This window comes from Ochotona princeps, chromosome 1, assembly GCF_030435755.1.
Source record: "Ochotona princeps isolate mOchPri1 chromosome 1, mOchPri1.hap1, whole genome shotgun sequence".
NCBI lineage: Eukaryota > Metazoa > Chordata > Mammalia > Lagomorpha > Ochotonidae > Ochotona > Ochotona princeps.
Genome location: NC_080832.1, coordinates 159,581,357 through 159,606,228, shown reverse-complemented (window position 1 = coordinate 159,606,228; position 24,872 = coordinate 159,581,357). Strand labels below are relative to the sequence as shown.

General features: G+C 41.6%; 1 protein-coding gene across 1 annotated transcript in view; it reads right to left on the bottom strand.

Moving 5' to 3' along the window:
* The window catches only part of LOC101532567 (uncharacterized), a 253,999-nt gene that overhangs the window by 134,389 nt on the left and 94,738 nt on the right, over window positions 1-24,872 (bottom strand). Inside the window, exons 11-13 of the mRNA XM_058670437.1 lie at window positions 19,328-19,535; window positions 18,158-18,277; window positions 10,219-10,349 (exon numbers count right to left, since the gene is read on the bottom strand). Of these exons, the coding sequence (XP_058526420.1) occupies window positions 10,219-10,349; window positions 18,158-18,277; window positions 19,328-19,535 (459 nt within the window). The remainder of the gene's footprint in view (window positions 1-10,218; window positions 10,350-18,157; window positions 18,278-19,327; window positions 19,536-24,872) is intronic.

Genomic DNA, 24,872 nt, shown 5'->3' with positions numbered 1-24,872 from the left:
ATCAGATCCCACAGGCGCTAGCTCATTTCCCTCTCAGTAGTTGGCGAGAAGAGACTCAGCCGCCAAACCGAAACCATAATCAAACGGAAGTTCGGGAGTCACACAGCATTCATAAATCATGCCCTTAAATACAGTTAGTTTTGCCATTTTAGAAAATGTCAAAGGTGTCAGCTCTGACCAAACAGACCGCTTAACAGTGACTATTTTAGTAAATTGACTTGAAATGCATTCAGCTAACTGACACTTAGAAGCACATAATCTAGTTCACAGTACAAATGAACAGTTTAAAGGCCAAAACGAGTACAAAGTCTGAATTCTCAATGGCGTGCTGCAATGAATCAAGCTGCAACTGCTGACCAAACTCTCTGTATGAATGTGCTTATCAATATCAGCACTAGATGCTAGAATTTTCAAACATGCTTTTATATAGAGGTTGGGCATTTCTAGCCTCAGATTTCCAAGTTCTTTTAAAATCCAGTTATTTTTTGAGTGTTGCCTGATGCTACAAGTAGAAAATTCTATATTTGTCCTCATGTGATGAGTCATGTTTACAACACAAAAATATCATATAAAATTATCATCAGATCATACATATACATTGTACACAAAATACAAATAAATTTCATGTTCAGAAGTCAATCCCCTCTCGAAGATGCCATTAAACTCAAGGAATCTTCCAGGAACTTCTTGAAATTTTTTGAAAGTTCATGGAAGATGCCTAATGTTTAGTGATATTTTCAGAAGGAGAAGTAAGCCTACAGCTCGAATGTATAGAAGACTGTGTCATGAAGAATACACATACAGATTTCATTCGGTTGACACCAAATTAAATGGATACATTAGCTCAATCCCAATGAATTTTTTGAAGCCCTCTCATATTCAAATTCTAGGAAAATCTGAAATCTAAACCATTTCTGTTCCCAAGCATTTCAAACAAAATACATTCACTCTTTCCAACTAAGAAAATAAAAGTGCTTTAAGCAGATTTAGCTAGAAATTGCCCAGATGCAAATCATGAGATGATAGTGGCGTCTCTGCCAGGGGCATGGTTTGAACCACATTAATAAATGTCTGCCATGAAGTTCAGAATGAAGAACTCTCCTGTTTTCATGGTAAGTAGAAATGAACAACTGAGTTTTCACAAACCTAACTGTTGATGAAGTGTCACAAAGCAGGAGCTTAGGTTTGCTTTCAGAACCCAACTCATTAAAAAGTAGAAAGCTCCTACTAAGAAGTCTAATACCTGAGAGATATACATGGCAACAAGAATCAAATGAAAGTATTCATCCCTACATTCAGTCTTTCCCAAACCACTGAGCCACAAGATTTCCACATGGGACCCCAGCCAATTAACACTTCTGTACCTCTTATGAACCTCAGTAGTTAGTTAATTATGAATACTATATAACACAATATTTTTCAGATAATAACATTTGTTACTTTTTAGTTCTATTGATTTGATTACATTGAGACCCAACATGGAACTGACAATGTTTTAACCATTGTATAAATCAAGTAGTTATTTCTAAATATTGCGTATTCATTATTTTTAAAAGCACATATGCATACTTTTTCAAATAAAATGTTATTATAGTACAAAAGCAAGACATATGTGATTACTCTTGCCAAATCATTGCTTAAATAGCACCTTTTCCTACCATGCATGAGAAGATCTGATCTCTTCCCAAGAGTTAACTACACCCCATGTTTCTTATATATCTTAAACTCACTATCTTAAATAAGAGAAAATCCAGAAATTTTAACATGCTGTTCATGAGTCTTCCCTACTTAGCATCAATTAACACCTTCACTGAACTTAGACTATGCACAGCTATTTGTAAGAATAAATTATTTTGCACGCTCATCACTGTTGCTTAGAGAAAACTGTGTGCAAGGATAGTGAAAGTCACTGTTCAGTATCATAATTTAGGCAGGGTCTAGACATACTCAAGTCTGTATCTAACACAGTCGACCAACTCCATAACACTGAGATGGCTTTAGTATGTGCATCAGAGTTCACATGCACCATTGCAAATATTCCAGCCAGATCACCTACTATGTGTACATGAAAAGCAGAGATTTATCAGGAAAGTTCATCCAGCTCAGTAAGTGATGGCATCATGAGTTTAATTCAAACCTCTGTGTCATCCACACGCAGCACGTGCAGGTGCTATTCCACTAAATTTGCACTCAACCGAATTCTGTCTCAGTTCTTCAGTGTGTTCTCCCAATAGTCATACAGCTACTGTTGCTATAGTTCAGTGCTCTTACAGCCCAGCTAGCCATCCCCCTCAAGGCTGTGGTGCAGCCATCCAAATGAAGATTTTTAGTAAAGAGAAGAAAAACTGAATAGGACTCGGCAGAAAATAAGAGTAACGGTAACATTGCTGAGTTCATGGCTAACGGCAGGCTTCACAGCTTCGCACAATCAAGTTGACCACTAATTTTAATCCACAGAGCTGTTCTAAAACACTTTGGTGGGTAACAACGTTTGCCACTTTAAATTTTGACTCCTTTCTTGAAGACATTATGCTGAATGAAACATGTCAAAGATTAAATGGTGCCACTTAGGCCAGGACTGTTCAAAAGGTTTGTGGAAATGCAGATTATGAAAAATTAGGCATGACATTAACACGTTGGTGCACCAAAATACACCGACTTTTCAATTCCATCATCCATGAGATTTTCAAAGTCTTTCCACGTAAGGAACTTATGTTAATTAAATTCATAGCGCCAACAAGCACAACAGATGTTCTCCAAGGGCAGGACAGGGAAGTGGGAAATGACTGTTGGGCGTGTATGGTGTTTCAAGAGGAAAACCCCCAGAGAAACATGCACCAACACTTGGCCAATATGTGAGGGTACCTAGTGCCACTTAACAGACACTTCAACATGGTTAAAGGAAGAACCTCACGTTACCTACTAAGCATATACATAATACATAAATATTATATGTAAATATATTATATACATACATATTTTTACTTCATAACACTCAGGGCCTGAATGAAATGTTAGCAAAGTTTCAAAGAACTGGCAGTCTCTAAGTAAAAGCAAAACAAATAGACAGATACAAACAAAAAAAAATTCCATTAGGTTAATTTCATTAGGCGAGATAGCCTGATGGCTAAATTCTCATTTTGCATTTGACGGCATCCCATGTAAGCACCGGTTCACGTCCCAGCTGCCCCACATCCCGTCCAACTCTCTGCTTTTGACCTGGGAAAGCAGTACAGATGGCCTGAAGCCCTGGCTCCCCGCACCTGCATGGGAGACCCAGAAAAAGTTCCTGGTTTCAGACATACAAAACAACAAATTAAAGAATCTTGGATGGAAAAATAAAAAACAGAAATAAAAACACATATTCATATATATTATACTGTATCCTTTTCATCATACAGTTTATAAAGCAGCTAATGCTTAGAATAAAATGATTTTTTTAAAGATAGATTTATTATTATTGGAAAGCCGGATATACAGAGAGGAGGAGAGACAGACAGGAAGAGCTTCCATCCACTGATTCACACCCCAAGTGAGCCGCAACGGCCGGTGCTGCGCCGATCCGAAGCCGGGAACCAGGAACTTCTTCTGGGTCTCCCACACAGGTGCAGGGTCCCAAGGCTTTGGGCCATCCTCAACTGCTTTCCCAAGCCACAAGCAGGGAGCTGAATGGGAAGTGGAACTGCCGGGATTAGAACCGGCGCCCATATAGGATCCCGGTGCGTTCAAGGCGAGGATTTTAGCCACTAGGCCATGCCGTCCCAAATGATATTTTTAAATGCACAAGGAACAGGAGCTGAAATGAAAGTAAGATGTCCACAAGGAAATAGAAGCAGTACAGTGCCGACAGGAAACAGATACTCCCTTGTATGTTGTTACAACCAGAGCAACTACAGTGAAAACTATACAAAGAAATCCATGAAAAAGCTGGAAGTGAATCATGACGGAATCCTAAAAATCGTTCTGGCCATGGATGGAAGGGATGGAAGGTCGAAGACAGAATTGAGAAAAACAGGAGACAGAAAACCAACATTAACATCACAGAGGTAAGCACTCACGTATCAGGAATGGCTCTAAGTGTATCTGGTCTAGCTACTCCACTTAGAAAGTAGATAATTGTAAAAATAAACGTTTAAAATGGCAAAACTATAAAAAGCACTTTCCATTGGCATAGGTATATTCAAAATTTAAAAATGAAAAATCATATACCATGCAGATACTGATTTAAAAAAAATTGCCAATTATATTTGAGGTTCCCTCCACTCTCAAGAAATGATAGCACTAATAAGACAAAAGAACAAAGCTACACGTGATCCGAGCAACACAAGCAAAGACCAAAATCAAAATCATATATATACACATTTCATATACATTTTATATATGCAAATATTTACAGCATTAACAGCAATTTTATACATTTTCTTATGGAAAATAGTGGAAATAACACTCCCGATGCTCCTTGTACTGGGCATTTTGCCTTGGCATCAAAACTAGACCGAGAAAAAGACATAAGTAGCAAAATAAGAGAACAATATCTCCCAGAATACTAGATTAGAAAAATTCTCAAAACACTTGACAGAGTGAATCCAAACTGTATGAAAATAGTTACACACTATGGCCAGGTAGGATTTATGAAAAGCATGAAAGATGGCTTCATTATTTGAAATCAGTAGTCAAGGTAGATAAATCAGTTTATCATAGCTATTAAAATAAAGAAAAGACCGACAAAAGAGAAAATCCATTCACAATGATAGGAATCTCAGGTTCATAAAAAGAATCTCCATAAAGCTTAATAGCTATCATTATGGATTATAGTGAAAGACCGAATGTCTTCCCCCAAAGATCAAGAATCAAACAAGAACACCGCTGCTGTTCAACACTGTATTAAAATGTTTAAAAATTACCATAAGGCCAAAAAAAGTGGAAAGTACATAGAAAGGGAAAAAAGAAGAAGAAGAAGAACTATAGCTACTGGAACTTTGGACTGTGTCCCAATGGGTCCAACTAGCATCCATGATACTAGCATCTTACATGAGCTCCAATTGAAGTCTCAGATGCTCTGCTTCCAATCCAAAGCCCTGCTAATGAGCCTCTGAAAAAGCAGAAGATGGCCCTAGGACTTGTGTCCTAATGCCACATGGGCGAGCACCATGGAGTTCTAGATTCCTGAACAGCTCCAGTCCCAGTGCCAGTCAGCCATTACAATCACAGTGAACCAACAGATGGAAGATCTCTCTCTCCCTCTGTCATTGTCACTCTGCCTTTTAAATAAATAGTCTTTTAGAAAGTTTTTGTATGGCGGGTGCCATGGTGTAGTTGTGTGAGCTTTCAACTTTTAGTGCCGGCATCCCATATGGGTGTCAGTTCAAGTCAGCTGTTCCACTTCCCATCCACCACCCTGCTAATGGCCTAGGAAAGCAGTGGAGGATGGCTCAAGTCCCTGGGACACTGCACCTGTACAGGAAGCTGGGAGAAAGATCCTGGCACCTAGCTTTAACTTTAATGACTAACTCCTAGCCATTGGGGCCATTTGGGAAGGAACCAATGGATACAAGATCTCTCTCCGTCTTTTCTTCTCTCTGTAACTCTGCCTTTCCAACAAAAATAAAAGATAAATCTTTTTTAATATGTTTTTGATCTTGACAAATGATGATTTTTCTATGCAAAAATGTTCAATAATCTACCCCCAAAATCTTACATAATCAATACATGATTTAAAAAAAATCACAGGATACAAAACCAACAAATACTTAACAATCTTATTTCTATATATTAACAACGAGCATGGCTTAACAAAACATGAACAAGGTTATCACGCTCAATTTTACGCGGGCTGATGAAAGAAATCATACATGACGTAAAGAGTGGTGGACATACATCAGACACATGGGTTAGGAGGAGTCAACACAGTAAATACGTTATTGATCCCTGAACTGTTTTATAAATTTAGTGTATACAGATATCCCAGCTCTTTCTTTGTAAACACAAACAAACCATTCTAAAATACATGGAATTCTTACAGATGCTAAAGATCCTAAAGAAATGTAAGTGGAAAATTTCTTTCTGTTTGACATTAAGCTTTATTAACAACAGTGGTCAAGAGAATGTGATACTGGCAGAGGGATGAACACACATCAAGAGAAAATAGTCACCAAAACCAAGACCAGTAGAAGAAGACCAGGTGCCTAGTGTTAAAGAATGCATTGAGTTCAATGTAGGGAACACGGCCTTTTCAACCAAGGATGTTTTGGGTTTTTTTTAGCAATTAGACATCTTTTTGAGGGAAAAGCTACCCAAATCCTGCACATTATATATACGGGCGTTGACTTTGTGAAAAACAAACTGGAAAATAGAGGGCTGGACAAAAATGGTATTGAACTTGATAGCCTATTTTTAATCCATAAAAAGAGAAATTGAAAATAAAATTGAAATCTTTATTCTGTGAAATGCATCATAAAGAGAATAAAATGGCAAGATCCAGAGGGGGGAATATGCACCAGAAATGCAGCAATTGATTTTATTGAAATGACAAGTACTCCACATGTAAAGGTACTGGCCTGTTGAATGCTGGCTTCTGTAACAACTAGCTCACACTTGTTTAAAACTTCATATCATGATGGGATTGGAGGCCTCTGATGCTGCTGTTAAAGACGCCCCTTGGAACATCTGTGCCTTCTATCAAAATGCCTGGATTAGGAATCACTTCTCTGCTTCCAAGTCCAACTTCCTGCTAATGCACCCCCTGGGAGGCCGTGGGTGATGACGCAAGCACTCCGGTCTCTGAGACCCAAGAGGGAGCCCTGGCTTGAGTTCTGCGCCCCTGGCTTGAGTTCTGCACCCCTGGCTTGAGTTCTGCACCCCTGGCGTCAGCCTGCACACCTCCCAGGCACTACAAGCATTTGGGCAGTGAAGACCTCACTGTCTTTCACTCTGCGTTTCTCCAAGTCTGAGTCTACACCTTTCAAAATAAAAACTAAGTAAAAGAAAAGAAAATAAAAATTTCATGGACATTAGTCTCACACATGACACGTAATACTTGTAAATATAAGAAAGCAAAAAATATTGTTGAAGGTCTAGATGCAAGCAAAGAAAGTGTTATAATTATGGCTCCATAAGGTGCTGTAGTGTTATAAGGAGATGCTGCCACATTTTAACTATCTGGTCTCAGGAGGCTTTGCGTGTACATGCACACATGCAGGTAATATAACATCAGTTCTGATGAAGATATATCTGCTGATGAAGCTAAGCTCATCCTACCTACTGAGAAATTCAGAGAATCTGTTTGGAAAGATAAGTACAGTGAGAGGGCCAATCAATTTGCTTTATGGTTCTGTACTCTTTATCACTAAACCCTGCCTTGCAGTTTTTCCTTTAAGGTGTACACTGATGTCTTTAAGATTAGCATATGGGACCAGCGCTGTGACACAGTGACTTAACCAATACACACAATGACAGCACCCATATGAGCACCAGCTTCATTTACAGCTGTTTCACTTCCCATCCGGTGCCGTACTAACGTGCCTGACAAAGCAGCTGAAGATGGCCACGTGTTTAGGTCCCTGTAAGCGTGTGGGAACGCAGATCCAGAAGAAGCTCCAGACTCTTGGCCCAGGCCCAGATATTGCAGCCAGTACAGCCATTGCAGCCATTTGGGAAAGTGAACCAGCAAGTGGAAACTCGCTGTCTCTCTCTCTCTCTCAATCTCTGCTGCTCTTTGTCTGTGTCTCCTTCTTTCTGTAACTCTACCTACTTAATTAATAGATAGATATTGAAAATAAACATATTAACATTACATGACCTTTTTATTTCCTTCTATGGTCAAACACATGTTTTCATTAAAACTTCAAAATAAAATTCTAAATATTCACTCTTCTAATGCAATAAGATGCAGTGTACACTTAACAAGTTACAATAAAATATTCTCTTACTTTTTTTACATTTATTTTGTTTGAAATGAAGAAAAAAAGGAGAGAGAGAGAGAGATCGCACATTTGCTCATTTACTCTGGAAACATCTTCAGTAGCTGGGACTGGGTGATTCTGCAGTTAAGACCCTAGGATCCAACCAGAGTCTCCCACTGGGGTGTCAGAGACGCAGCCACTTGACCTGCTAGCTGTTGCTTCCAGCATGAACACTGTTAATACACTGGAAACAGAAGCAGAGCAGGGACTGAATCCCAGACACTTCAAAATGTGATGGCAGCATCCTGTAACACAGCAACTGGCCTTATCAAAACAAAACAAAAACTGTGGCTTTGCAAATAAAAGTGCCTAGTAACCCAAAATGTTCAAAGAGCATCCTTCATGTAGTAGCTGGACAAAGTGGGACCTCCTTGTGTCTATCCCGGATGGGAGATGCTATTCAAGAGCAGATTTGTACAAAATGCTTGGGATTTCAAGAGGCCAATTTTTCTCCTGGGCAATACCAAAGAATGGCAAATTTTGAATTCTATTATTTCCATATTATAACTCATACATGGAAAAGGGGCTCATTCAGTCACGTCATTCAGATGTTCCAAGCGGGTCTCGCAGTTACAAGAAGCTTATGAGCTTTTGTTTTCATTCCCACTTTCAATTTCATGGTTTTAAGAAAAGAACTGGGTCGAAGGAGATACCACCCACAATGGACATGCTGACAACCTGCAAGTACAATGTAAGAAACTTTTGCAAAAAATATAATTTCAGTTCAATCATCTTAGAATTCATACACATGAGGGGTATATAAAAATGTCATGGAAAATGCAGATTAAGTTTCTGCCTGCAGCACCAGCATGCCATATAGGTGCCAGTTTGAGTCACGGCTGAACCACTTCTGCTCAAGTAGCTCCCTGCTCACAAACTGGGAAAACAGTGGAGGACAGCCCAAGTCTTTGAGGTCCTTCACCCAGGTGGGAGACCTGGAAGAGAAGTTCCTGGCTCCTGGTTTGGACCAACTGAATTCTGGTCATGGCAATTGCCTCCCAGAGAGGGAACCAATGGATGCAATCTCTCTCTCCCTTTCTCTTCTTTCTCCTGCTTCCTCCCTCAATCTCTTTCTCTTTTATTCTGGCTTTCAGGTAAAATAAATAAATATGTAAGGAAAAAAAACTATGTAAACACTTCAAAAACTTGCACCAAAATAAATGTGTCATGCTAGTAGTTGTAATGTATTTAGTTGCATGTATTTGAAAGGCAAATAGAGATCTTTTATCTGCTGGTTTGCTTGCTCAAGGACTGCAATGGCCTGAACTGGGTCAGATTGAACCCAAGAGCCCAGTATGAAACCAATTCAGGTCTCTCACACAGGTATCAAGGACCCAAGTAGTCAGTGTACATTAGTAGGAAGCTGGATTTGAAAGAGGAGCAGGACTAGAATATGGGCACTCTCACGCAGAATATCGTGTCTCAAGCAGTGTCATAACCATTGCGCCAATGGCATTCTTCAATGTCTGTTAACTCCATTTTCTCTACATTAACAAGAAAAATGACAACTGGAAGGTAAAGATAAGTATGCTGCAGTTTTGCCATGCCTAAACAGAAAATTCACACCAAGATGTCATGATTTCCTCACGTTAGTAAAAAATAGACTAAATACGTCCTCTTTTTTTTTGGAGGGAGAGGTAGTGGAGAAGGCATGTTTTACTGAAAGAAAAGGAGAGAGAAATTTTGTCTGCTGGTTCACTCCCCAAATGGCCTTCATGGCCACAGCTGAGCTGATACGAAGCCAGGAGCCAGGAGCTTCCTTTGGGTCTCTCATGTGGGTGCAGGGTCCCAAGGACTTGGGCCGTCCTCCACTGTCTTCCTAGGCCACGAGCAGGGAGCTGGATTAGAAGTGGAGCAGCCAGGACATGAACAGTGGACAGACACCCATATGAGATACTGGGGCCACAGTGAGGAGAATTAGCCTGTTGTGCTACCATGCCAATCCCCAAAGTGGATTTTTAAAGATTTATTTGTTTACTTATTTATTAGAGAGAGAAAGAGAGGACTTCCAAATACCTGCAGGCCAGTGGGAGGCTGAGGTCAGGAATAGGGACTCCATTTGGCTCTCTCACTTGGATGGCAAGTATTTGTACCGTCATCCGCTTCCTCCTACATTCGTAGGAAACCGGATTGGCAGTGGAAGAGCCAGGACTCCAATACGTCATGCAGGCTTCCCTACTGTCAGCTGAAGCAGTTGGAACATCACCTAAGACTCTAAACTGAGTTTTATCCCTACAATTGCTTATTTCCAACTCACCTCTATAGTGAATCTAGCTGTGAGCTCTTCTTGGAATGTCCCACTGTGTCTTGTCATAACTCCACAGTAAATTCTTTTCTCTCCTAAGTCACTATCCTGCACTGTTGCAAAGTATTCTGGTTTTTCCCAACCTAAGGAGAAAAAGTTCTTTATGCAATGAAGTTGCACTTGCGGATAAACACGATACATTAGCCTAACAGCAGAAACACTCTCTGTAAGCATCTGTTTGACCAGGGAAGGTAAACAGAATGAAGATGGCAATCTTTGTGTTTCAGGGTCCTGTAGTTTCGCTATTACAATGTTGGCGGTGGCTCATATTCAGCCAGGAACTATAATCAAAACAGTGTTTGTCAAAGTGTATTGCTGCATGATCATTTTGCAAGGACATTTGTCTAAAGTCCGGGACAATTCAGTGAGAAACTGGCCAAAGACAAGTGGATTAATTCCTTGGATAGTATGTTTTTTCCTGAGTGACTGTGGAATAGTCAATATGTTTTTTGACATAGTCACCTGAAGAAAGGAAAACATGCCAGCAACACAGATACACACACACAGGAAAAAATGTGTTGCAGAGTAGGGAGGAAATCTTACTGTACTTGATTTAAAGCAGATATTTCCTAGGAAAATGTTAGCTTCACCAAGGAAAAGAGGTGCTTTAAAAAATGACTTTATTGGTGGCTCCTGAAATATTCACAATTGGAGCAGTTTTACAATGGTGTGTGTTGGGAGCAGTGTTGTGGTACAAGGTGTTAGGCAGCTGCTGCCAACACTTCTGTTACATGTTGGAGGGCTGATTCCAGTCCCAGCTCCTCTGTCTCCCACTCATCTTTCTTACGATGTATCTGGCGAGCAATAGAAGATGATTCAAATGTTCAGTACACTGGCACCCATGGGAGAACCTAGAGTTCCTGGTTCCTGGCTAGCGTCTTCAGCTTGGTCCACACTTGGCTGTAACAACCACTTGAAGAGTGAACCAGCAGATGGAAACTCTCTCTCTCTCTCTTTCTCTCTCTCTTTCTCTTTCTCTCTTTCTCTTTCTCTCTCTCTCTTCCCCTTTCAAATAAATAACCCCCCTACAAAAAGTAATTAGATAATTGATCTATCGGGTCTCACTAGGAAGAATATCAGGTCAGTTTGAACACCAGCACAGCTCCATCCCCCGTCTGCATTGTTTAAACATGTAAATACAGAAGAAAAATGGACTGTGATGCGTGTATGAGACCAAATAAAATATGGAGAGTGTAAAATGTCCTGAGAACACAGGCAGTAATGTGACATGTAACGTGGTTGATGTCAACCATACACACACTGTGTAATTAGAAACACACTTCAAGCACCCACAGCATGGACTAGGGCAGCCCACACCTATTTGCACCTTTTTTCCTTGAGTCTTTATCTTGATTATTCACAGGTGACACACTCCTTTTTATTGCCGCTTCCACTTCAGAAAAAAAAAAAAAAGAACATATTTTTGAGAAGATAGCTCCCCCCGCCAAATGTGGTGAACCCTTCCAAATGAACAGATTTGCACTTCCCTCGTGAAGGGATGTCCCGCAGCTTCAGCGCTCACCTGCTGGAAACATTTTAAGCCCATCTCCTCTCTCTGTCCCCTCAGATGTTTTCCACAGGCCCTCCTCCCTCCCTGCTTCTCTGCTTCCATCAGTGGGAACATTTCCCTTACTGGTGTCGGATCCCTCGGAGGGTCAGGGGCAGGCCTCCACAGGAAATGACAAGCTGTGAAACGGAAAAGAACAATTCCTTCCACATGTTGTCTCTCTCCTGAAGCAGCAAGGGGCTGTCAGCCAGCATCACGGTGGACCCAGGCAAGACTCTGACTCGTAGTCCTGTCAAAACTAATTTATAATTAAAGACCCGCATGATGCTTACAGCTTTTTCCATCCCAGCAGCTTTCAGAAATGGCTTTGAGATCGAAACGGATCAAACAAAAACCATTCTTACAATTAATCGTGCTGGATGGCGAAGACCCCCACAAACGGAGGAAACACACAAGTGTTTTATAATAATTTCCTAATGAGAAATGCATGCGTGGTACAATGTTGACTACTGGCCCAATTAACATCTGTGTGGAATTTTCCCAACTAAGCCCCAATTTGGGAAGTGTAATGTTGCAACTATTGGAAACCCTATTAGGTTTGCAAATGAAGTTACAATGTGACAACTTTATTGCTCTGAAAGAAAAAAGAGAGAGAGAGAGAGAGAAGCACAAAGAAACAAGCCACTTTTCCAACCAACTGATGCTGTTAAAATGCTTAAATAACTTTAACAGATTTTGAAGCATTCCTTTACTTCAAAACTTGTTGAGTCAGTTCCATATCTTAAAGGGATTTAAAAATTTCAGATAATTAACTTTTGTTCAGATCAATCACATTGAAATGTATTATGGTTTTCTGAGGTTCAGTTTGGCACTCAAACCCACTGGTACCCTCTTGAAATTAAAAATGTCTAAAACTTGCCACAGTGTCGCACCAGCGGAGACCCCAACATGACCATTCCAGATTCCCACAGCATCAGATTTAATATTCATTCCTAAAAGGCTATTAGAGCAACTGTAAGAAATTTCTTGCTTCAGTATCTGCATAAACCAGGTTCCAACTGTTAAAAAAAAAAGTCAGATTTGCGTTTTCAAGCATCGGATTCCTGATTCTTCCATAAACTAAGGAAGAAAGTCAACTGACAAGTTACTGGCTAAAATGTATAATCCCTATGGTCTGTTATAACGAAAAGTGTCTAAGAAAAATGTGTCTTTCTTATCTTGTTCAGAAAGGAATGGCGGGGGAATAAAAGATGGACATGGCGGAAGCCAGCCGCAGTTACTGAAGCTCTTGAACACCCGCAGTTCAAGGGTATCTTCCGGAAAGGACAGACTCTTGAGCTGCACCGACCAACCTGCCTGAGCTGCGCTGCTTCTGAGCTTCAGGATGGACAGTGATCAGCTCATCTCCCCCCAGCTTCTGCTGCACCCGGGGCTACCTATGGGTTTGTTCTTCCTCTCTGTCACGGCGTCTTCTGGGCCCCTGCTCTATGTGGAGCAGAATTGTCTCCCCGAGTCACTTAGCAACCAAGCTGCGATTCTTTTTTTTTAATGCAAAATTTCTGAACTTTATGCATAGAGTTTTCATAATATGTATTTTCCATGCATTTTTTTCAAGACGCCTAGTACAGTCAAGTATCTATAGCCAACAGATTTTTGATAAAATTGCAAAGACAAGTCTGTGTGGATTAGTCTTTTCTATAAATGGGCATTATTTTCAAAGGTGTGACACATGAAGTGTCATGCCACAATTCACTCATAAACTGATCTCAAATGAGTCCCAGATGAAAGTGTAAAATGAAAAACCAAAAACATTCAGAAACAAACATTAGAGAAAATTATTTTCTGTGATATAACAGCAGAAATATAATCTCTAAAAACCGATAACCTCCGCTAACTCAAAAGTCATAACTTTAACTGTGTGAAAAGAACCATTAAGAAAATAAAAAGGCAAGGGCAGGCATTTGATACAATGATTAATATTACTTGGTAGGCCCAGCATGATGGCTCAGTGGCTAAATCCATGCTTTGCACATGCTGGGATCCCCTATTGGTGCTGGTTCATATCTTGGCTGCCCTGGTTCCCATCCAGCTCCCTGGTTGTGGCCTGGGAAAACAGTCGAGGACGGCCAAAGCCTTGGGACCCTGCACTTGCATGGGAGACATGAAAGAAACTCCTGACTCCTGGCTTCAGATCATCATAGCTCTGGCTCTTATGGACACTTGGAAAGTGAACCAGTGGGTGGACTATCTTTTTTTTCTTTTCTTGCCTTGCCTTCTCTCTAGAAATCTGCCTTTCCACTAAATATATATATATATTTATTATATATTATTGCATATTCATAATTTTATAATATAATATATAATGCCATATTACTTAAAATAATATATTTATATTAATTATATATTATTTATATATATTATATATATAATTTTTTAATGATACTATTTGGCATGCCTGTATCTTGGAACCCAGTAGCTGGGTTCAGGTCTTGCCTCTGTGTGCAGTTCCAAATCCTGCTAATACACACCCCGGAGCCAGCAGCTCATGGTACAGGTACTTGCATCCTTGCCGCCCCCATAGGAAACGAGGTGGGAATCAGCAGATGGAAGACTACCTTTGTTTGTCTAAATCCATCCCTGTCTGCTTCCCAGACTTTCAAAATAAATAAGGGCTATCTTAAGGGAAAAAACGCAAACTACAGATAAGGAAACAGCATTTACAAGTAACATATTAAAGAAGGGATTTGTATTTACAATCAATACCTTAGAATCTGTATAGCAAATGAGTACACATGAAGATGTTCAATGACCTTAACCGTTACAGAAATATAAACTGAGGCTGTGACATGCCACTACACACAATCCAGAAGACGTATTTAAATATTTGCTAGTATTAAATTCTACCAAGATACACAATCCCCCCATGACCATATAGAAGAAATGCAAGGCAGTATAATCCGTCTGCAAAATGGCTAGTTTCTTGTAAAGTTATACACACAATCCAGCAATTGTATTCTTAAGGGTGTATTCTAAAAACAATAAGCTCAATGCTCACACAAAACATTGCAAGAAAAAATTTCCAAAGCTGAATGAATTTTGGTGCAAAAAACCTCTGAAATCCACCTGAAAATTCATGAAAATGCATATTGTATGTGTCAATTTTAGAGGTTTTACTTGCACCAACACAAACTTCTCTTTGATCCCATTTTTCCATTATTTTTGACGTCTTCTCACATGCGAATATCGATTGCCACTCTATTCATGATCTTTGAAAACAAAAGCAATCCAAGCATCTTGGTGGCTGTGGTCATTACACAAATCTATGCAAGTGCCTAATTTTATGGAACCATATTTGAACATATCCACTTCACTGTAACCCTGAAAAGGTGAAACAAGCTGATGGCCCATTTTTCATAAGAATTAGTTACTTGATAAACATTTATGGTATGTCAAGGATTGTTGAAGGTTGTGGGGCACATCAACACACTAGTTGTTCATGGTTGTACAGTCACACTGCTGAGATGAATTGTGTATCACAAAGCATGTGTGTGTGTGGTGCAAGCTATGAACAAAACTATCAAGCACAATGACTTCCCAGTCCATGCCCACTGAAAAGTAAAGAGCGTAAAAGATGAGTAATAACCCAAGAGTTTGACTACAGATATTTTCTTATAGCCATTCATAGTGAGTCTCTGGGCTCTGAGACTGATCACCACTTAAAACCATAGCCAACGGTTATAAATTCAGAATCTCTTGGTATGTGTGTCAAGATGAATACATAGGGGCACCTTTCATGCACAGGCACCGGTGTGCACGCTGCTTGTATGTAGACGTTCAAGTCACCTTTTCATGATTTGGAGACAGTAGTATATTCAACAGATTACGTTTGAGCCTGTCAATGTTAGACAGCTTGTGGAAGACATAAACACATTTTTCAGACAGGAACGTTGTAACCATGAACGTGCCACGTGGTTACCCCTTCCCTAAGGTTTGCTCCTTTAATTGTAAATAGCCAGAAACTCATCAAGCCAGAGTTTAATAAACTTTTAATTTGAAATGAATTACCACATGTTGTGTTTGTTTACCCATTATTAAATCTCTTAGCAACATATCAGTGGCAGCAACAGCATCCTGTACCGTAGCCCTGATAGATTAGGAAACAAACCCGTAGGGGATATTTAGCACTAATAATATGTTCAGGAAGCTTCCAAGAAAATCAATAAATATAAGAAATGAAGAGATGCATATGTTCTGTTTTTGGACAAAGCTATTCAGCTTCGGAGCAGAAGGTCCCTTGTAGACTCTGAATGTGGAGCTTGAATGAGGAAGCACAGAGGCACAGCCCTTTAGGAAGCCTAAAGCATTTCCTTACAACACCACTAACGCTTCCCTTCATGATGCTTTGTGTTCTCACGTCCACTGTGTCTGTATTTGAACTTTCCTAGAGTGCAACTTCCTTCCTTTTAGGAATACTGAGGGCAGAGTTGTATCAGCCAATTTCATAGCACAGTGTAGTAGGTGTGGAAAACGTAGACATTCCCAGAGGAAAAGCCACTAAGCAAAACCGACCTAATGGAAAATGATCTATGAGCAATTGCTTCTAATCTTTTGCTCAATATCTTAAAATTATGTTAAAATGTCAACAGGACTAAATACTATCAGTGAAGTCAGAACTCACTCAAAATATTTTTAGCTCCATCTAAAAGCACAGGGTGGGGGCAGATGCCTACTTTGAAATTCACATGTTTTATCATGTCCTGTACGGTACAGATTTTTTTTTACAAGATTTACTTATTTATTTGAAAAGCAGATTGACAGGATGGAGTGGGGAAAGTGGGGGGGGGGACTGAGAAAAAGGTCTTCCATCCGCTTGTTTGTTTATTTCAAATGCCTTGCAAGAGCAATGGCTTAGCCAGGTGAAACCCAGGAGTCCAGAACTCTTTCTGCGTCTCCCACAGGAGTAAGGCTCAAATACTTGATCCACAATCCACGACCCACTGCCTTCTGATGCATTAGTTAAGAAATGCATTCGAAGCAGAGAAGCCGGAACCCAACTTTTGGTGCTCTGATAATGGTTAGGGGTGTCCCGCGCAGTAGCTGAACCAGCTGCAGACAACACCCGCCCTGCACAGTAGGCTTCTGAACTTGATATTTAACAAAGATAGATGTGATTTGTTTTAATCCTTTTTAACTATTGGTCACCATTTCCTGCATTTCTCTGACTTTTTACCTCAATGTATCAGCTGAGATAGTTGACACCAATCATCAGAGGAGGTTTGGACTTTTCCCTTTGTGGAACTCAGACTGTCAGTGGTGTATCATTTATTGGCAAGTAATGAGGAAGGAAATTGATTTCTTACATTTGAGGGAAGGATAATGAGAAGTCCAGGGTCTTGAGGCTACATCCGATGAGGGCCTTCATGCTGGAAAAGACTCCATAGGGACCTGAGGTGGTGCCAACCTACACATGGCAAGAGGGTTCCGAGAAAGGACCAGCCTGGCTTTTATAAATAGTTCTCCAGGAACCCATTAGTTCACTTCACCACTAATCCGAGAGTAGATTCATCTGCTCCAAAGACAGAACCCCACCTCTCAACACAGCTACACTGAGGCTCAAATTTGCAACATGAACTCCAAGGTGTGTACCCAAACAAAGGTACCACATCTACACACATGGTATGCTACCATTACAACAAGTGTTTTCATAGAATATCTCTGCCACTCACTTTAACAGGACAGGCTGATTTGATTCAAAATACAGCCATGACATAGAAGTCATTCTAGGGAAAACAGTGGAGTGAGAATAGCCCCAATGTCCATGAAGGTCGACAGAATCATCTCTTGAGGAAGCCTGGAGCCAGGATTAGCTGGAACACTGGCCAGAGCCTCTCCAAGGACCCTGTATGGCACTCCCTGCTGCTTCGCACGCTGCTGCCCCCCGCGCCTTTGCACACTGCTGGTGCCACTGGTTTCTCTGCTGTTCTACCCACCACACCACTCCCCTTTCTGCTCACAGTGTAATGATACACTTGTTACCGTCCATCTTGTGTATCAGCACTTAAGGTTTAAAAAATAAAGCATTCATTTTAACTAAATTCCAACACTGACTGCTTTAAGATCAGCTTAACGCTATACCTTCTGAAGATGACTATTCATCTGAACTCCAAACCAGGCAATGGTTTTCTCTAGCTACTGAGAAACAATCAGTTTTCTCTAGCTACTGAGAAACAATCAGTTTTCATCGGGCTGTGCTACATCTGACACTTAGCAGTAGCTTCTATAGATATCTCATTTTAGTCGACTCCCTCACGCATTTGCTTAAGAAGCACGACATATTTGATATATATGTCAATAAAACTATATGAATACAGTTTCTGTGCTTACTCCAGGGCTTCTTGTTGGTAAACCTCTGGTGGTAGGACCTTGCTAGTGGCACTGCTAAACCACTTCCACCAGCAGCACTAATTGTGCAAAAGCATCCAGTTCTGAAGGAAACTTGCAAATCTTTTGGTAAAGAAAACATTGTGTTAGTAAAAAATTATCATCTCTAATACTAAAGATACTTCAAAAAGTGCAAGGGGGCCCAGCGCGTTAGCGTAATGGTTAAGGTCCTCACCTTGCATGCGCTGGGATCCCAGTGGGCGCCAGTTCTAATCCCAGCAGCCCTGCTTCCTATCCAGCTCTCTGCTTGTGGCCTGGGAAAGCAGTTGAGGACAGCCCAAAGCTTTGGGACCCTGCACCTGCGTGGGAGACCTGGAAGAGCTCCTGGCTGCTGGCTTCGGATCAGCGCAGCACCAGCCATTGCTCTCACTTGGGGAGAGAACCATCAGACGGAACATCTTCCTGTCTGTCTCTCCTCCTCTCTGTATATCTGTCTTTCCAATAAAAGTAAATAAATCTTTAAAAAAAAAAAAGCTCAAGGGGAAAGTGGAATTCAAAGACAAGTTTATGTTGTTGCAAAACCTAAAATCCATGATTTAAGCAAAAAATATGAAGCATGTGTTTTTCAATGACACTTTCAAGATGCCCTGTCAGTATTTCCAGGAAACTGAAACATTTGCAGACAGAATAAACAAAAAAAAAAGTCTTCATTGCTTTATCTACTACTTAAGTAAACCAGTCTTTGCAGACAATGTCTATAAAATAGACTCAACTGTTTGAGTACATTGTCTTTTAGGGCAATTCTTTGGTTACCACTCACACAAGCATACAAGAACAATTCAAATCTAGAAATAAGAATCAAAAGAAGCCAAATTAGCACAACCAAAAAAAACCTGCAAGCTGTTTTTAGAGCAACAGGCTTGTGCCAAAAAGCCTTTTGCCTCAATGAAGGTTTTTCATACTTAGTTTTAAGTATGTGTTTTATACTTACTTTTTTATAGGAACTATAATGTGGTGTGGGGATTAATATTCTTGTCAGGGTTTCATCCTCTTTAAGTGGCCTGATACAGAAAATAATACATTCCCAAATTATGAATACTGGTACCTCGCTTCGCATAATGTAGATTACGCTAAATGATTGCTAACAGAATGATAAGTAAGAAGTCAACCAACCTAGGGAAGAATGACAGGTGCACTCAGTTTCCTCTTTCGTTGATTCCAAAACGTTTTCCTTTTCTTTTTCAGAGAGGACAAAGAGATTATCTACACACGTTTCTGCTTTCTCTGCCCCAGTCATTAAACAGGCCGGGAGTTCCGGGGAAGGCTGGGTATGACTTTCAAACTGGTTTTGATCATCCACGTGCAAAGGAAGTTTCATGACCTATTGAGAGATACAATCTGTTATCTAAGCAGCTGAAAATATTACATACACACTTGATATTTCTGTAGAAAGAGACAATCTGAATTATTTGAAAGACCCATGCAAAAAGTTTTCCAAATTTGATGGCTGTTTTTTAAGAAGAATGTTTACATCAATACATTTGCGTAATTGCTTCAGATATTACCATTTGCTCTCTATATTAAGATTTTGTGCTTTTATTTATAAACTTTCTTGTTTCCTTCTTCTAAATAAGAATGCATAAAATTCACACAGGATGAAAATAGCAGATATTCATCCCAGGAAGGTATGAAGTTCACAAAGAATTGACTAGATTGTGGAAGGTCATAGCAAAAGGGTATTTTCTGTGCATTCCTTTCCATTTAAAATGTTAATAATATATTGCTTAGGAAAAATAAACAATGGCTCCGAAAATAAAAAATTCAGGAAAATGAGGAATTGAGAGAAAAGTTTCCCAGAGAATAATCCCAGACTATCCTGCTTCTGCGCTTCCTTTCTTGAGCCCTCTCGGGTGGTACTCAACCAAGGCTGATTTAGAATTTCACATAAGAGGAACAGTGGGAAGGTGAAAGTGGCAGTGTGGTACATTAAGCTGCCACTGCGATGCCAGCAGTTCACATTGTAGCATCAGTTCAATCACTAGACGTTCTGCTTGCAATTCAGCTCCCTACTAATGCTTCAGGAGAGGCAATGGAAGATGGCCCAGGCTTTATGGGCACTTGCTAGAGCAAGATCAAGGGCCAGGCTCTTAGCCTCAGCCTGGTCAAACTTGTGCATGTGGGCATTTGGCTCGTGAAGCAGTGGATGAAGCACCACCATCACTCATTTTGTTCTTTCTCCCTCTCCCTGTCTCTCTGACACTCAAATGCATAATATTTTAAAAGAAGAAAAGGTGTTTCTTCATAGGATTTCTTTACATTTTCATACAGCAGAAGCTGCAATAGTTGTGCTTTTTCTACCTACTCATACCCAGCGAATCATGTCTTTGTATAATGCCACTATTTCAAGACTCACTCATCCACAGTTCATGCAGAGGGCTGCTATTTCTACCAATATCTTCCAAATAAGAGTATTAGTAGACAGCTAGATCTGTTTTTTAATGAATTATGGTCAGCGGAGGTCTGTGAATAAATAAAAATATTATGTTTATTTCAAACAACTTAAAACCCGAAATCAGGGCACTGGAGTGAAAAATGTCAGAAATATGGTCTAGTGAAAGTAGTTCTTAGTAAAGTCAAATTATTCCAGTGTTACCTAACACATAACCACTTTTTCAATCTTACAAATTTGAAGCATTGCTTCTGAATTCAATCTCAAGTATAAATTATGTTTACGATTGACAATCATTTTGTGGAAACAAAGCAATAGTTTTATTTTATTTAAATTTTAATCTTTTTAGTGTTTTATGACACAATTTAATAGGCACTGGGGTCTCTTTTCCCGCTCCTCAAGTTCCCTTGCCTTCCCACTGTTCTTCCCTCCATTATAGTGGATGTCTTCTGTGAATTTTTACAAGTCCATTATGCTGCCATTGAGGTATCTCCCAAAATGTAGGAGATTATCCGTCATTTCACTGTGAGTCCATCCTTGTGGTGCATGCCTGGGGATATATTTCTCTCTGTTTCCACCTATGAACATAGGAATTTCTGCTACACTTCCATTGTGCATCTCCTATGTACAGTTCACCACAGGGAAAAACTGGTGTAGCTTCATCCCCATGAAGTTGATGGACATGAAACAAAAGTATCAATACGATGCTAGGTTGGTCAAAATGAGTGTGCAACATCTTCCTGTAGGAGCAAATGCCAGGTTGAGTCCCATGTGGTGCTAATGAAAGCACAATAAGGGCTAGATCATCATTAATTATGGGTAGTAGCAATAACAGTTATAAAAAGGACATTGACAACAGGTAAAATTCACTTGTAAACTCCTTGGATTTAACATCATATTATCTTATATTAGAGCAAACATTAGATATCTGACCTTTTGGGATTGACTCATTTCCCGTAGAATAATGGTCTCCAGCTTGGCTCATTTGGCCACAAACAGCTGTATTTAGTTTCTTTTTCCTTTTTTTAGTAGCTGAGTAGTATTTTGTAGTGTAGATGAACCACAGTTGAAGTCTTTATCCAGTCCTCTGTTAATGGGCATGTATGCTTCGTCCATGTTTGTGCGATTATTGATTATGCTGTAATGAACAAAGGGGTGCTGATTTCTCTCTCACGCATCATGTCTTTTGGGTATATTCCTAAAAGTGGAATTGCTGGGTCATATGGTAGGAAGACTTTCAGTTTTCTGAGTACTCTCCATACTGACTTCCATAGTGGTTGTACCAGACTGCAATCCCACCAACGCTGAAGTAAGGTTCTTTTTTTCCCAGCAACCTTGCCAGCAGGTGTTGTTGCTAGTTCTTGGTATGTGGGCAATTCTAATTGGAGTTAAGTGGAACCTCAGTTCTTTTTATTCAAATTTCTTTTATTGCCAGGAAACTTGAGCATTTTTTCATAGGCCTGTTAACCATTTGTATTTGTTCCTTTGAAAAGTATCTGCCCAGTTCCTTTGCCCATTTCTTTTTTTTTTTAATTAATTTTTCTCTTTTTATTGTATTGTTGTTGACAATCTTTACATAGTTAACTACAGTTAAAGGAAAAAGAAGGAAAAAAAAGGTTCAGGGGGATAGGAAAGTGGGTAATGCCATTATGTCCATATTGTTTCCATCATGCATCTGAGGTAAAGGGGGACATTGAGGGAGAAGCCCCACCCGGTTTCCCGCCCACCCCAAGTCCCGGATGTGGGGCATGCTCTGAGATATGTGCCCAAGTGGTATTAATAGTTCCCCAGTTATGAATAGCTGCCAGTTTCGCTCGATGAGGTCGTCCACTGATTGACATGGTCCATCATAAAGTCTCCGTTTGCCCCATAATTTGCTGCCAACATATAGCTGAGATGAATGACTGTCCCCTTCTGTCTTCTGTCTTTTCTTGGTTAGAGTTCTGAGTCCAGTAGTTCGATTGGGGAGATCTCCAAAGAAACTTTGAGGTATTCCCAGATTAGTTTTTTGTATGTTCTAGCAAGCACAGGGCCCGGCACAGTCCATCACCCCGATCAGCTGGTGGTTGCAATTGCTGTGTTGGTTCTGTTTTCAGTCCCGAGTTGCACTGGAACCAATGGGTGTTGCAGTCCAGTCTGGTTAGGCCCTTACATCAACCAGTGGGAGCTGCAGCCTAGTCGGGGCGACCCACAATAACCCCCACCAAGCCCGCCCCCTACCCTGGTTTGCCAGTATGTGTAGCAGAAGACCAGTCTGTCCCCCATCCCATTTGTCTCTGGTACTTGTCAATGGGTATTAAAGCTTAGTTCTATCTAATCAACTCAACCATCCAGCCCTCACAGATGTTGTTGAGTGCCTCTCTATCTAGCCATCCCAGCCCCCGTCCTAGTTTTCATGCCCTCCCACGGGAATAGTGGTCCAGGAAGGGGGAACCCACTTTTCCCTCCCAGGTCTCTCTGTCCCGGTTTATGCACTCTTTAGGTGGTCCTGTGATTTGACTCTACAGAATTAGTCCCCAGTGCCAGCTTCTGCCACCTGATGCTGTGGCCCTGAACTAGTCCACATGCAGCGCACAGGTGTTACAGCCTTGCTTAGTCGGGTCTGTCTCTATCCCAGCCAACACTCTCCAGTGGGAGTAGCTGACCGGCGAGGGGACCAGCCCCTTAATCCCCCCCGCCAGCTCTGCCCCTTCCTTCCTGGGTCTCACGTGTGCTGGATGGGTGCTGCATTCATATCCAGTACAGGCAACCACGCCCTGGCATTCCATAATGTGTACTGGTTTTGTCGCAACCAAACCCGGCCCATCCCACACTCTCCTCTGGTGATCGGATTTGCCAGTGGTTGACATGAACTGATTCAGCCTGGTCTGCTCCTGACCCATGCTGAATGTATGCCAGTGGGAAACTTTCCATGGCCTATTCTGGACTGTTTCCTATCATGCTTCTTGCGCTTACCTGCAGGGACTGTGTCCTGCCAGAGGAGTTGCCCAGGCTCCTCCATCAGAACCCCTCCCAATGCCAGATTTTGCGCTTGCCAGGGGGTTCTTGAGCCAGCCCTACTCAGTTCACCTCCTGTCCTAGCAGGAACAGTGGTTTTTCCTGGCTGGCTTTCACCCCATTCTGGTTCTTGTTGTTGGATGTTTCAGCCCAGCCATGGCTCGTCCATACCCACATACAGCTCACACATGGCTCAGAAGAGGAGTGAGACCCAGCCTAGTCAGTCCCACATCTACCCTGGTTCTCCATAACACCAGATGGTATTGGGATCTGAACAGGCCTGGTGCATCCAATCCCAGCCCACACTAGTGCCTCGGGTGACTACAACTGTTTCCTAGATAGAATGCAGCCCCCATTCCAGCACATACACTCCTTGGTGGGAGCCTTATCCCAGTTGTGGTGTCCCCATACCTCCCAGTTTGGGCCTGTTCCTAGCCGTAAATCACGCACCTGCCCGTGGTTGCTCTGAGGACCATTAGGTGCAAGCCTCAAGTTCATTTGGGATTCCCTCATTGCCAGCATTCTGTTTCCTCCATTTTGATTGAAGGGATCCCCAAAGAGACTTTGAGGTGTTCAGAGATCAGGTTACTAGCAAGCACAGTGCTTCACGCCCCCAGCACTGTGGGTTCAGGAGGGAGCCTCCCAGGCAGCAGGTCAATGAACCAAAAGTCAAAAACTCTCTGGCCGGGCGGCCAGCAGGCGGGGCCTGGCACCAAATGGCGCACTGGCCACCCTGGAGCAGCTCCCCATGTGTACGTGGTAGCTACTGTGTGTTCCCAGGCTTGAGGCATGGCCATCCCAAGGCCCCCCGGCAGGCAGCAAGGTAGCTGCCTGCCGGAGGTTCAAGTCCTTGGGCCCCAGTCCCACCCTTCCTGGCTCCTCCCCCCAGCTCAAGCCACATGGCGAGCAGTAGGGGAGGCCCAGACTCGCTACACAGACCCCCGGGACTCACCCAGAAAAGGGGTAGCCATCAAGGTTCCGGCAAATCTGGGAGCAGCTCCCCACGTGTATGTGGTAGCTACTGTGTGTTCCCAGGCTTGAGGCGTGGCCATCCCAAGGCCCCCCAGCAGGCAGCAAGGTAGCTGCCTGCCGGAGGTTCAAGTCCTTGGGCCCCAGTCCCACCCTTCCTGGCTCCTCCCCCCAGCTCAAGCCACATGGCGAGCAGTAGGGGAGGCCCAGACTCGCTACACAGACCCCCGGGACTCACCCAGAAAAGGGGTAGCCATCGAGGTTCCGGCAAATCTGGGAGCAGCTCCCCACGTGTACGTGGTA